Here is a 14,552-nt window from a genome sequence, read left to right as displayed (position 1 = left end):
GGTATGCGACCGCTGTGCCGTTGCATGGCAGGACGCCGACTCCCGGCCCTCCTCCTTGGGCTCCTACCTTGCTTCCGCTCGGCGGGGGCCATTCGGGGGTCCTGTGATGGTGGAGCGCGGGTTTTGAATCGCGCGCGCGCGCGCGATAATTTTTTCGGCGGGGGGCGGAGTTTCGGACCGGCCAGCGCTGGCTTGATCTTCATTCAGAGGCCGCACGACTTTCTTCCCGCGCCTCTTTAGTCCCGCCCACTCTCGTGCCGGCGTGCTTCTGGGAGCTCACTGCAGGACGGACCGTTGCTCTGATTGCACACCGCTGCTCTTCTGCTGCTGCAGCTTCCTTCTGTGACCTGGTAGGACTGTTGACCCTTCCTCACTGTAGCCCCCTGGCCTGGACTCGGGTTTTTTTCTTTGCTTCTACCAACATGTCTGACCCCTTAGTGCCAGTGGGACCTTGGTACCATACCTGCACCGCATGTAAGGCGCCCTTTCCTCAAGGGCAGTCTGATCCGCATTGCTCGCTTTGCAAAGACCCATCGCAGGGTCCGCCATCTGTTGTGTCACCCCCTGGCCTCTTGGATCCCCCTGACTGGGCTAGATCCCTCTCCCAGGCTGTGGTTAGTCTCACTAGCGTTGTGGGCCGACTTGCAGATGCGTTGCCCTTGTCGCAGCCGGATGATTCCCCTGCTGGGCCCTCCGGGTCCGCTGTCCTGGCCGACCCGTCTGAGTCTCTCTCTGCAGGCGATTCCTCTAGAGCCCGCCAATCCCAGAAGCGGCCTAGGGTGGATCACCGGTCATCCTCGGATGCCTCGGTATCCCCCCCAAGGGTGCGTTCTCAGTCGGGCCCTTCCTCCTTGCAGGATTTGCCCTCTGAAGGGGAGCTGGTTGATTCCGATTGGGATATGGATTCGGCGCTGCCTTCAAAGCTGGCTTCCGCTGTGGGCCACCTTATAAACAGTATCCGTGATACCTTTAAAATTCGCGATGATCCTCCTGATCCTGAGAAAACCAGTGTTTCCTTCTTTCGCCAGAAACAGGCTTCGGCGGTTTTTCCCCTCCATGCTGACTTTTCGTCAGTGGTTTCTAAGGCCTGGGCCCGTCCTGATGCACGGTTTACCCCGCCAAAAAAGTTGGATGTTTGTTATCCGTTTCCGGCGGATTGCATCACAAACTGGGCGTCTCCTCCCAAGGTCGACCCCCCTGTGGCCCGTTTGTCCAAGAGCACGGCTATTCCCGTCGCAGATGGTTCTTCATTACAATCCACTGAAGACCGCCGTGTAGAGACCCTTACAAAGGGTATCTTTTCGGCCTCCGGATCCGCACTTCGGCCAGTCTTTGCTTCCGCTTGGGCGGGTAAAGCGGTTTCAGAATGGGCATCTCAGCTGGATCTGGAGCTTGAATCTGACGTCCCTATTCAAGACCTCCGTGCCCTGACTCAACTTATAGTTCAGGCTGGAAAATTTGTATGCGAAGCATCCCTGGATGCAGGAGCTCTTATTGCCCGTTCATCTGCTCTGGCCGTGTCGGCTAGGAGAGAGCTTTGGTTAAAGGTTTGGTCGGCGGACGCCGCGTCTAAGCGGTCTCTTACTAGCCTTCCTTTCTCTGGTGCTCGTTTGTTCGGAACCCGTTTGGATGAAATCATCTCGGAAGCCACGGGGGGGAAGAGTACTCATCTTCCCCAATCCAAAGCTAGGAGCTCCACTCGTGGTCGTCCCTCGTTCCCCCGTTTCAGGTCTTCTCGTAGGGCTTCCGCTCCTCGCTCCGCTTCTGGTCCGTCCACTAATCCTGTCCAGGACAGGCGTAAGAAACCCTTTTTTCGGACCCAGCCCTCCTGGCGCAAATCTCAACCTGCTCGCGCTCCCGCGACCAAGCAGCCCCCCGCCTGAAGGTGCGCCCCCACCCACCCGGGTGGGGGGACGTCTCCTCCTGTTCAGGGACTTCTGGCAGGCGCACGTCTCCGACGCCTGGGCTCTCGAGGTTGTGTCTTCCGGATACAAACTCGAGCTTGCGTCCCTTCCCCCAGTTCGGTTCTTTCGCTCTCGGGTTCCCCGGGATTCCCGAGGGGCGGCCGATTTCTTTGCTGCCGTTCAGATTCTTCTAGACAAAGGGGTCATCATCCCGGTTCCCATGGGAGACAGGTTCAAGGGGTTCTATTCGAACCTTTTTGTGGTCCCCAAGAAGGAGGGTTCGGTGCGACCCATTCTGGATCTGAAACGACTGAACCGCTTCCTTCGTCTTCAGCGGTTCCGGATGGAGTCGCTCAGGTCGGTGGTGGCCTCTCTGGAACAGGGGGAGTTCCTGGCCTCCATCGACATCCAGGACGCCTACCTTCACATTCCAATCGCACGGTGTCATCAGTGCTTTCTGCGTTTTGCAGTGGGGTCCGAACACTACCAGTTCGTTTGCCCTTCCCTTCGGGCTGGCGACGGCCCCTCGTGTTTTCACGAAGATCCTGGCCCCGGTCCTCGCCTTACTTCGTTCCAGGGGAGTTTTTCTGCTTCCATATCTGGACGATCTCCTGATCAAGGCGCCTTCTCTGTCACTGACTTCAGCCAGCGTGGATCTCTCGCTGCAGACCTTGCGCCAGTTTGGTTGGGTTATCAACCTACCCAAATCCTCTCTGGTTCCCTCCCGGCAATTGGTCTTTCTGGGGATGCTGCTGGATACCGATTCAGCGGTGGTTCGTCTTCCGTTGGAGAAGCGCCTGCTCCTCCATCGGTCGGTTCGGAGCCTTCTGTCCCACCGCCGTCCTTCTTTCCGGTTCAGCATGCGGGTCCTGGGTCAGATGGTGTCCTGCTTCGAGGCGATTCCTTACGCGCAGTACCACTCCCGCACCTTTCAGACGGCCATTCTGTCCGCTTGGGACAAGTCCCAGGAGAGTCTGGATCGGCATTTTCCCCTTTCCCCCCAGGTTCGTTCCTCTCTCCTCTGGTGGCTGCGGACCCCTCTTCAGGGGAAGTCCTTCCTGCCAATGACTTGGCTGGTGATTACCACCGATGCCAGTCTGCGGGGGTGGGGGGGAGTGTTTCCTCCCCGGTCCGTCCAGGGCACTTGGTCTCCGTCGGAGTCCAGACTGCCGATCAATGTTCTGGAGCTGAGAGCCATTCTTTTCTCGCTCCGACACTGGACTTCGTTGCTGCAGGGTCGCCCTGTTCGGGTCCAGTCGGACAATGCCACGGCTGTGGCGTACATAAATCACCAGGGGGGCACTCGCAGCGCGGCGGCGATGAGGGAAGTGTCTCTGATCCTTCGCTGGGCGGAGGTTCATGTTCCGGCCCTTTCGGCCGTATACATTCCGGGGGTGGACAATTGGGCGGCGGATTTCCTCAGTCGGACGACGATCGACCCGGGGGAGTGGTCTCTGCACCCCGACGTCTTCGAGTCTCTTTGTCTCCGTTGGGGTCGTCCGGACGTGGATCTCATGGCCTCCAGATTCAACTACAAACTTCCCATCTACGTGGCCAGGGCCAAAGATCCGGACGCTTACGGCGCGGACGCGCTCGTCCTCCCCTGGACGGAGTTTTCGCTCCTCTACGTGTTTCCGCCCCTGCCTCTTCTTCCGCGGGTCCTTCGGAAGATTGCGGCGGAGGGCACGCCAGCTATCCTGATCGCCCCGGACTGGCCGCGTCGTCCGTGGTACGCCGACCTTATGTTGCTTCTGGCAGACGCTCCCTTGCCTCTGCCTCTCAGAGAGGACCTCCTCTCTCAGGGGCCGATCTTCCACCAGCATTTAGGGTCGCTACGTTTGACGGCGTGGCTATTGAAACCGCGGTCCTGACGCGGCGGGGGTTTTCGGCTGACGTGGTCCGTACCATGATTCGTGCACGAAAACCGGCCTCGGCCAGGATTTATTATCGTACCTGGCGGGCCTATTTGGTTTTCTGTGAGGCCTTGGGGACTCCCCCTCTGAGGTTTTCCCTTCCTACGGTTTTATCCTTTTTGCAGTCTGGTCTGGCTCTGGGCTTGGGTCTCAGTACCCTGAAGGGTCAGATTTCGGCTCTTTCGGTCCTTTTTCAGCGTCCGCTGGCTCCGCTCGGTCCGGTTAAGACCTTTCTTCAGGGGGTTGCTCACTGTGCTCCCCCCTATCGCCCTCCTGTTCCTGCTTGGGATCTCAACATTGTGTTGGCGGCTCTCCAATCTTCCCCTTTCGAGCCTCTGCGCAAGGTTTCCCCTCGCTTGTTGTCTTGCAAGGTTTTCTTTCTCGTCGCTATCACGTCCCTTCGGCGTGTGTCTGAGTTGGCGGCTCTTTCTTGCGTGGAGCCCTTCTTGGTTTTTCACCAGGACAAGGTGGTTCTCCGTCCTGTTCCGGAATTTCTTCCGAAGGTGGTGTCCGCCTTTCACCTGAATGAGGATATTGTCCTTCCTTCTCTGTGTCCGGCCCCGTCGCATCCCCGGGAGCGGGAGCTTCACCGTCTGGATGTTGTTCGGGCTCTCAGGATCTACCTGGATGTGACCAGACCCTTTCGGCGTACGGATTCTCTGTTTGTGGTTCCGGAGGGTCCGCGCAGGGGACTGGCGGCGTCTAAGGTGGTTGTTGCCCGCTTTCTCAAGATGGCTATCATTGAGGCTTACCGTGCTCGGGGCAGGGATCCGCCCTTTGGTGTTACCGCTCATTCTACCAGAGCGGTCGGGGCTTCCTGGGCTCAGCGTAATCGTGCCTCGGCTGAACAGCTGTGCAAGGCGGCCACCTGGTCTTCTTTGCACACGTTCACCAAGTTTTACAGGGTGAACACTTATGCCTCGGCGGATGCTGCTTTGGGCCGCTTGGTCTTGCAGGCGGCGGTGCCTTGATGTTTACGGTGCCTGGTTCGCGTTTGATTGTGGTCCCTCCCTGTTTGTGGACTGCTTTTGAACGTCCCAAGAGTTCCTGTGTCCCCCAAGGAATTGGGCGAGAAAACGAGATTTTTGTATAACTTACCAGTAAAATCTCTTTCTCGCTCTTCCTTGGGGGACACAGCGCCCGCCCATTGTTTTTTTGTTGGCCTTCGGGTGTTTTTTTCTGGCTTGTTGGTATTGGTTTTGGTTACTCCTTGCCTTTGTCTTGCACTACTTGGGCACATAACTGGAAGTCTCTCTCTCCAGGCTGAGGGTATAGCTGCTGGAGGAGGGGCTTAACAGTCTTTTACTTAGTGTCACGCCTCCTATGGAGATAAGCTATACCCAAGAGTTCCTGTGTCCCCCAAGGAAGAGCGAGAAAGAGATTTTACTGGTAAGTTATACAAAAATCTCGTTTTACAGGTTGTGTACCTGTACCCTCCGAATGCTGTCTCATTCCCAGATGCTGTGGCTATGTTTCCACTCTCCTTAGTTGGCAACATGCAGCCACTTTACCCATATTTTAGGCGTGTGTTTGTAGTACCCCAAGCGCTGGGCCCTGTGGTGCGGTCTGTAGCTCAGACAGTTTCTGTATTACTGGGTGTTTTCTGCCCACGAGTTCTAATCTGTGCTGCGGTTGTTGGTTCCATCCATTTGGTTCTTCCATACATCTGCCACTCCTTTACTGTCGCGCTCATTGGTCTCCTTGTACCTCTCAAGGCACTGTCTGCACCAGGCCCCCTTCGTTCAGCATGTGCATGGTTACCATGTCTGGCAGGTGTGGGCCAGCCCAACCCCCACCTTGTCGGTCTACTGCTACTTCTGGTAGCTCCAGTATATGACCGATCTGTCTGATCCGGCGGGTGGTCCTCATTCAACCACGCTCCCTACTCCGTGGCCAGGTGGTTGTTGGCCTTTGTGCTGTAGTTGCTCTTGCCTTCTCTTTACGGTACTACGGTATGCTGTGCTCCGCGTTACCCCATGTTATAGGGGAGTACTCGCGTTGTTTCCTAATTGCTGAGCGGCCCATTCCTGGTGAAGTACAAGGATCTCCACTGGATCTTCTACCTTGTTTGGACACGTAGCTGGTGGCATCGGCCGCGGTTGCGGTTTTCTGTCATCGCTGGATGTCCGCCACACGGAATCCTTCTGGGTCCACGGCTTTTATCATTGCTGGACGTCCTCCCTGACGGGTCAAGGACAGGACCTCTGAGCGCCACACACACCTGTCTGAATTTTCAGCTGATTGCTCTGGTATCGGACAGGGCCCCGTAGTTCCTTCTGGGTCCAGGTGTTTTCGGTATTCCCTTGTATTTTCTGCTTAGTTGTGCTACATGGCGAAGGGGCAGTCCTCTTGGACCTTGCCGTCGTCTGCACCTGTCTGGTACTTTCTCCCCCCTGGAAGTTTTCTGTATGCCGGTCGCAGCTGGTTTCTACATTTCTATGTAGGCTACCCCGGTTTTTTCATGGCGACTTCTGCATTCCTTATGCATATGGATGTCTGTCGTTTTGTGGTACATCCCGAGCTGCTGTTCTTGCCCTCTCTGGGACAATGTTTAAGGTTTGCTGGTCAATATTCTTGGTACGGCTAGTTGTCCATGGCCAATGCCCCTTCCCCTATGGTGGTTTCTTTTCGCCTTTCCTGGATATTCTGGCTTGCGTTGTCTTCTGGTGGTTCAGCTCCTGGTTCCTTGTGAGCCCGTACTGGGTACTCCTTTCGGGAGTCCCTGTTCATTTGAGGTCCTCTTGGATTTGTGTCTCTTTTTTTCCATCCTCCCACGTCAAGTACCTGGTATTGAGTGGTTTAGTGCTGCGGTTTGCAGTTCCACCGTATGGTCTCCTTCGGGAGGGACCTCCTCCTGTTGTAGGACCTTTCCTCTTTAGGTTTTTTGGAGTGCTCTCCTTCTACTCCCATGTCTCTCAGTCCAGTGTGTCCTGCCGAGGTTGCCTGGCCTGTATCTGGCTTCTTTTTTCCATGATACTTCACATGCCCAGAGTTTCCTCTGGTCTTACGCTTCACGGTGATATCTTGTTTCGGAGGCTTCTGCCTCGTCTCCTGTTTTTGGGGACGCAGGAGCTATCGTTCTTTTCCTGGTTTTTTACCTACAACCCCCTCCTTCTCCAGGGTTGGCGGTTTCCTCTAGCAGCCTTGGGTTCACCTTTACATGGGGCGCTTAGCTTCTTTCCTGGCCTTGCGGTGAGGGGAGTCCCCTCCCTTCACATGTGAGCCTTGCTATGGCTTCCCCCACTCGTTTGGTTTTCAGTGCTTCCCTGTTTCTTTTCTCCCCTGGCCTTTCAGGGGATGGCCACAGGTTTTTTGGGTCTGAGACAATGTAGAGCGTTGGGTAGTTTCACCACGCGGTGCTGTCCTAATTTTTTCTCCAGCCCTTGGCTGCGCTCTGTTTCCTTTTGCCACCTTCTTGCATTTGGGATTTTCTTCCAGTCATTTGTCCTGGGGTGCTGGCAGTCTTCCCTGCTTCTTCTGAGGTTTCTTCCTTGTTATGGAACCTCTTGCCCATCTCGTGTTTTTTCCCGTTGGGTCACATGGTTCTCCTGCACCTGTATGCCCAACCGGTGGCGCGTCTCTTCTTTTCCCTCCCTCAGGGACTGCTTTGGGACGTCCCATGGTGCTGTGTCCCCCAATGCCATGCACGAGAAAATTGGATTTTTTGTACTCACCGTAAAATCCTTTTCTCGTAGTAGGCATTGGGGGACACAGATCCCACCCTATGTTTTTTCTTCCGCTTCTCCGGGCTGGTCTTTTGATCTTTCCCGGTTCGGGAGTTGTTGGTTCCTTGCTTTTCTTCTCTCTCCTACTGCTTTTGGTACAAACTGAATAGCCTCGTGCCTGTGGAGAGGGTATAGCCCACCTGGGAGGAGCCAACACTTTTTGTGTCTAGTGCCTCCTAGTGGTAGTTGGACATATACCCATGGTGCTGTGTCCCCCAATGCCTACTACGAGAAAAGGATTTTACGGTGAGTACAAAAAATCCAATTTTTGCATCTTCTTTGATCCATATACGTTGTGGCAACTGCAGGCGCCATTACCTGTCCTATAGCGTCTAGTTATGTAGTTCTAGAGATGGGGATACTTCCATAGGGATCTCTCCATGTATCCCATCCATTAAGCAAAATGTCTAGTTTTGCTTTCTACTTTCATGCAGTGCTGGATCCATTTCTGCACACAGCAGTGTTCTTCTGTCACATCTGTATACTTACTGAAATATAGACAGAGTGAACCCAGACAGCAAACCTCGGCTATAGAGATCCTCGTCAATTACAATCATCAAATTACTTAATCAGAAGTTTCTTGTTTAAAGAGGACCTTTCACTCGTATACAAACTAAAAACTAACTATCTGTGGGCAGAGCGGCGCCCAGGGGTCCCCCTGCACTTACTAGTATTTTCAGCCGGTTATATCTTTTTGGAATACCTGGGTTACAACTTATATGGTCACCATTAAGGTCCATTTGCATGTCCGTATTTCTGGCTCTGCATGCATTCCTCAATTTTGCAGAACAGGTGCAGACCCATGCATTCCCGAAGTTCCGCTCTGCGGCCCCACAAAATATTTTTGTCCGCGGACAAGAATAGGCATTTCTACCATAGGGCTGGCCATGGGCAGTCCGCAAAATGCGTAACACACACACGGCCGGTATCTGTATTTTGCAGATCCGCAAAACACTGACGTCTGAATGGACCCTAACAGCGTAAAAACCTAGTGGCCTGGATTCCAAATCTACCAAAAGAAGTTGAGGAACAGGTGATATGTCCCTGCATAAGCTATAGAGGCTGAGAAATAAAGTAACATATTGGTCGCCACAGAGCTCTTCTATATATGGGAGAGGACAGATGATGCATACAGTAGACTGAAGGCGCTTTACCAGTACTAAATCCACACCTTTACTGGATCCCTTACTGGAAACTCAGAACAAGAACTGCAGATAGACATGTAGCTGTTCCTTTACTGTCCAGGAATGAGATGTGTTACTGTATAGCTATATACGGCTAGCTCTGTCATTCAGCATTTTAGAAAGTGAGACACTGGGAGAGACACCTGTCTACGGGATGTGTCTAGTATGGTAGGTGAGTCCCCATGGACTGGTGTGGCACAGCTACAGTATGTGCTTCTAGTCTTGCTCATCCACAGATTAGGCCTGTTTCACACTTGCATTGTTGTTTTCCGGTATTCGGATCTCAATACCAGAAAAAAAACTAAAAACGTTTCCGTTTAGTCCTCATGCATTCTGAATGGAAAGAGATACCTTCAGGATGTCTTCTGTTCCGTCAGCATTCTGTTTTGTGACCGGACACAAAACCGATGCAAGCTGCGGTTTTCTGTCCGGTCTTTAAAAACTGGAAAAAAATGGATCGCTAAAAACAAAGTCAATGGTGACGGATCCGTTTTTTTTAGGAGCCTAAAAAAACGGATCCGTCACCCGTTGACTTTCAATGTATTTAGTGACGGATCCGTTTTTCAGTTTTTGATTTCACACAAAGACATCCTAACGGATCGGATGCATCCCGATGTGCAAAATCAAAACAGATCAGTTTAATTCCGGTATTGAGATCCTCTGCCAGATTTCAATACCGGAATTAACAACGCAAGTGTGAAACAGGCCTTAGAGGATAAGTGTCTATTTGGCAGGGGTCTGACTGCTGAGGCCCCTCCTGGTCAGAAGAAGAGGAGCCCCACTTTCCTTCATTTTGATGGGGGGAGTGCCCTCACCATACCTCCTTAACTTTTGAAAATGACAAGTAGAGACCATAGCAGAGAAGCATGTAGCATACTGCTTCAAACTTATTATTAAGCCACTGCTCTAACTCCACCTAACGTATAACTGTACATACCTAATCCTGCCCAGTCCCCTCCGTGCCTCCACCTTATTATCCATGACATAATTCTGGAATATGTTTACTTTGTGTTGTGACGTTTCTCGCTTATTCCTCCTGGAAATGCATGAATAAGACATTGCTTATGTAGACTTTTTGTGATGTAGCCAACTGATTTTAAAAGGGTCCCCCAAAAGCATTTTACGGTTTTCAAACCAGCACCTGGATCTGAATACTTTCGTAACTGGATGTAATTAAATAGTAACACCCAATTGTCAAATTATACATTCCCTTCCAGGAGGAATAACAGAGAAACTACAAGAAAAGGTGCTCCAGAATTGTTATTACATGGGAAATACAAGTATTTACTAAAACATCTATGTCAGGAGAGGTGACAGATCCTCTAATTGTTACATATTCTGCCTCTGATCAGTGCGGTACTATGTTGTACAGTCTGCAGTGCAGTAATACTCTGCAGAACGCCCATGGGCTGGTGGGGTTTGTGTGCCAGGGCTGCTTTTTGGTCTGACTGTCACTGAGGTTACAAACAGCTGAATTTTATTCCATTTGTTTCTTGCAAAATGGAAGGAAAGGTTTTAAATATGGTGCGATCGCAGACGTTTAACCCTTTAGATGCTGTGCTCAGATGTGACCACAGCATCTAAATGTGGAAAAAACGTAAACGCGCTCTTCCGGGTCAGGAATGGCCCCCCATACAGCAATCAGGGGAGCCATTCCTTCGCTCTGATGCACTGGGTCTCTCTGAAGAGCTATAGTTCCCATGGAGGCTTGCAGTTGGCAGGGCTGCATAGGATAACCACGAATGAGGCTTAGACTGTAGTTCTTTTGAACTACTGTCTAAGCCAAAAGTGATCTAAAGATTGCATATTCTAACCTCCTAGGAGGGGGGCAAAAAAAAGTTTAATAAAGGTTTTCAAAAATGTCAAAATAATATAAAAATTAAAATCCACCCCCTCTCCTCAGAATTAAAAGTAAATAATAAAAAAAAACATAAATTGATGGGTATTGCCGTTTCCCAAAGTACCTGAAGCATAAAAATATTTATCCCGTATGGGATCAGAACATGGCAATAAAAAGAAAAAAAAGAAAAATATTTTTAAGGTGTGTCTTTAATTTTTTATTTATTTTTTTGTAATAAAATACAAGAAGTTTTACTGCATAGGGAATGCTGTAGAGACAAAACCCATAAAATGGGGCGGAATTGCATTTTTTTCCTATTCCACGCCATTTAGAATTATTTTCCCACTTCCCACTGCATCGTATGCAATATTAAATGGTGACAATAGAAAGTGCAACTTGTCCTGCAAAAACACAAGCCCTCATACGGCTTTGTGAATGGAAACATTAAAAATGTACGGCTCCGGGAAGGCTGGATGTAAAAGGCAAAAATATTTTAAAAAATCCTCCGGGGTTAAGTCTGATTGCTTAACTCAACAAGCCAGCATAACATACATGTATGTCATGTGTATGTAGTTTTGTATTAAAGGCAGTTTGTCACCAGGAAATTCAGTGTTGTATCAGGCAAAATGACTTGTAGGGCTACCTCAGCTGAATGTAATGATACCTTTCACTTAGCAATCTGTTGCTTCATTCTGAAGAAAATGCACCTTTAAATCATTATGCAAATGAGCAATTAAGTGCACCAAGGGCGGGCCCAAGCCACTGTGTGCATCCTTGTTCTTCCAGTCCCTCCCTCTCCTTCTTTATTGACAGGGTCATCTCGCCTGGCCCTGTCCATCAAAAAGGAGAGGGAGGGACTGACAGGAAGAGTAAGGGTGCACAGAGTGGCTCGGGTCCGCCCCCTGTGCACCTAAGTACTTATCTGCATATGGAATAAAAGTACTTTCTTTCCAGAATGAAGCAATGGATCTCCAAGTGAAAGACACCTTTACATTCAGCTTAGCTAGCCCTACTAGGCAGTGTGCCCGATTTCAGTTTCCTGGTGACCTAAGAACTAAAATCAATGGGTCACAACCGTCTAGGCCCAGTTTTGAGATCCTCTGCTGTTTTTTTTTTTTTTTTTTCAAAACCGGAATTCCACTACGCAAGTATGAAACAGGCCTTGTGCTTGAACATACAATGACCATTGCTCTTTATGTCTTTCAGGTTATTTCATTGTTGCCGCTGCATCATAAAAATGTCTTCAATTACTTGATCTCCTTTTTACGGGAGCTGCTGAGTAACTCATTAAAGAATCACCTGGATGTCAACATTTTAGGTAATTTCTTTCTTCTCCACACTACATTTCCTGGACATTTTAGGATATTAATACATCTTTCTGCATTACTCTGGGGGAGATTTATCAAACTGGTGTAAAGTAGAACTGGCTTAGTTTACACCAGTTTGATAGGTCTCCTGGACACATTGGGGGAGATTTATCAAGCTGGTGTAAAGTAGAACTGGCTTAGTTTACACTAGTTAGATATGTCTCCTGGACACATTGGGGGAGATTTAAGTTGGCTTTTCAGTAATGTGTTATTATACTGATTGATATATAGTTTTCTGGGAAAAGATTCAGCACAGAGTGGAATATATGGCTTAAATCTCAGCTGACGTCTCGCTGATTAAAAGCTTCCCCCCTGTGTGTGCATACAGATGTAGCTGCTAATCATTGAGCTGGATAGTCCACTGGACTTGTAAAACCCAGAGGAGGAAGGATTTCCAGATCAATACATTCCTATGATTTTTTTTCTCAGAAAACATCCATCAATCAGCAGTGTGACATGCCGCCTGCAGATGGGACAATTTCACTATATTACAGTACAATGGCAGGGAACGTTTTTCCTGCGTTAACACATTTGTTTTATTCACAGCAAGCATATTTGGAAACCTGTTACTCCGACCTCCGCCTGATCAGTCATCACCCAGCAACTTGGACAAGAGAAGGTGTCAGGAGTTTGTTCAGCAGTTCCTCATTGTGCCAGAAAGTTCTTAGTACCTGGATCTTGTCTGATTAACTATCCGTCTCCCAGAAGCTGGCTTCTCACATATCTGTTCTGGTTGTAAATATCTGTATTTATGGGATCTGATGCAAATTACAGATTTTATTTTCTTATATTGTAGATTTTCATGCTTCCTGAGAGGGATGTGCATTCCTGTGCTAACCAATGCCACTGTGCCTTAAAAAGGACCTGTCTATGTGAAATGCAGTGCAATCTGCAGGCAGTTTGTAATAGAGCAAGAGGAGCTGAAAAGACTGATATATAGTTTTGTGAGGAAAGATTCAGTAAAAGCCTGCCCCCGTGTACAGTCAATAACTGACTGCTATCTGTGTATACAGACTTAAGGCTCATGCACACAAATGTATTTTTTTTGCGGACCGTATGCGGAACCATTAATTTCAATGGGTCCGCAAAAAAACTAAAGGTACTCCGTGTGCATTCCATTTCCGTAGGTCCATATTTCCGTTCCACAAGTCCTATTATTGTCCGCATTATGGACAAGAATAGTACTGTTCTGTTAGGGACCAGCTGTTCAGTTACGCAAAATACGAATGCACACGGACATCATCCGTATTTTTTGAGGACCACAAAATACATATGTTTGTCTGCATGAGCCCTTACACATAGAATGCTATCAATCACTGATAAGACCTCCCCTGTGTACAACTATCAGTGATTGACAGTGGTCTCTGTATAAACACACAGAATGCTATCAATCGCTGATAAGACCTTCCCTGTGTACAACTATCAGTGATTGACAGTGGTCTCTGTATAAACACACAGAATGCTATCAATCGCTGATAAGACCTTCCCTGTGTACAACTATCAGTGATTGACAGCTGCCTCTATGTAAACACTTACACAGAATGATATCAATCACTGATAAGACCTCCCCCGTGTACAACTATCAGTGACTGACAGATATCTATGTATACACACTTACACAGAATGCTATCAATCACTGAGAACACCTCCCCTGTGTACAGCAATCAGTGACTGACAGCTATATGTGTATACGCACTTACACAGAATGCTATCAATCACCCATAACACCTCCCAGTGTACAACTATCAGTGACTGACAGGTATCTCTCCGTACACTCTTACACAGTGAATGCTATCAATCACTGTTAACACATCCCCATGTACAGGTATCAGTGACTGACGGCTATCTCTCTATACACACCTACACAGGGAATGCTATCTATCACTTCCCTGTGTACAACTATCAGTGACAAGCAGCTATCAATGTATACACACTTAAACAATCTGCTCAGCTCCTCCGGCTCTATAACATACTGCCTGCAGACTGCATTGCAATTTCTGGTGATGGGTTAAATAACCTGTACTGTGTTATAAGATCTGCGATGATGTACCTGGATGAAGTACTGTTAATAATATATTGTCACTACAACACATTCCATTTTAATTTGCCTAGGTTACCTCAAAAAAGTATTTTGTGGTCACAACTAAATTTGTTAAGGTTACTATAACGTCATTTTCTGCCTTTTGAATGTACTGATAAGACTCTGCTTGAAGGGGTTCGCTGGGCATTGCAGCTAATCCGTGGTTGGTACTATCCTGTGAATGGAAGAGGTTTTAGATAGTACTTACCCATTGATGCATGCTGCAGGTTCTTCCGGCTGGGCCCTGACCGGATGTGTTTTACTTTTCCTATTCATCTGCATCTACCACAATACAGCTAAATGGGAAAAGAAGAAAAATTCTTGTCAACTTCCTGCATTTTGTCAAGAATCTGTTGTCTTTTCAGTGATCTAAAGGTAATTTTGCAGCGTGTTTATGCTGCCCTATATGAGGGAAGTATAAATGGCAGACACGCTGATTTCAGCAGCCTGTCCCTTATCTCTGAATATGCAGGAGGTTTGTTAAACTCACAGTTTAAGGCTCCATTCACACGTCCGTGGTGTGTTGCGGATCCGCAACA

At 49.2% G+C, this 14,552-nt stretch overlaps 1 protein-coding gene across 4 annotated transcripts in view; it reads left to right on the top strand.

The window, feature by feature from the left end:
- Positions 1–13,071, top strand: part of INPP5B (inositol polyphosphate-5-phosphatase B) — a 145,264-nt gene extending 132,193 nt beyond the window's left edge. For all 4 annotated transcript variants that reach the window (XM_044287054.1, XM_044287055.1, XM_044287056.1 and 1 more), the window contains 2 exons: positions 11,773–11,884; positions 12,480–13,071. In XM_044287054.1, coding sequence (XP_044142989.1) covers positions 11,773–11,884; positions 12,480–12,601 — 234 coding nt within the window. In that variant the 3' untranslated portion in view covers positions 12,602–13,071. The remainder of the gene's footprint in view (positions 1–11,772; positions 11,885–12,479) is intronic.
- The last annotated feature ends 1,481 nt before the right edge of the window (positions 13,072–14,552 follow it).

Source organism: Bufo gargarizans, chromosome 3 (assembly GCF_014858855.1).
Source record: "Bufo gargarizans isolate SCDJY-AF-19 chromosome 3, ASM1485885v1, whole genome shotgun sequence".
NCBI lineage: Eukaryota > Metazoa > Chordata > Amphibia > Anura > Bufonidae > Bufo > Bufo gargarizans.
This window is presented reverse-complemented; position numbering and strand designations above follow the sequence as displayed.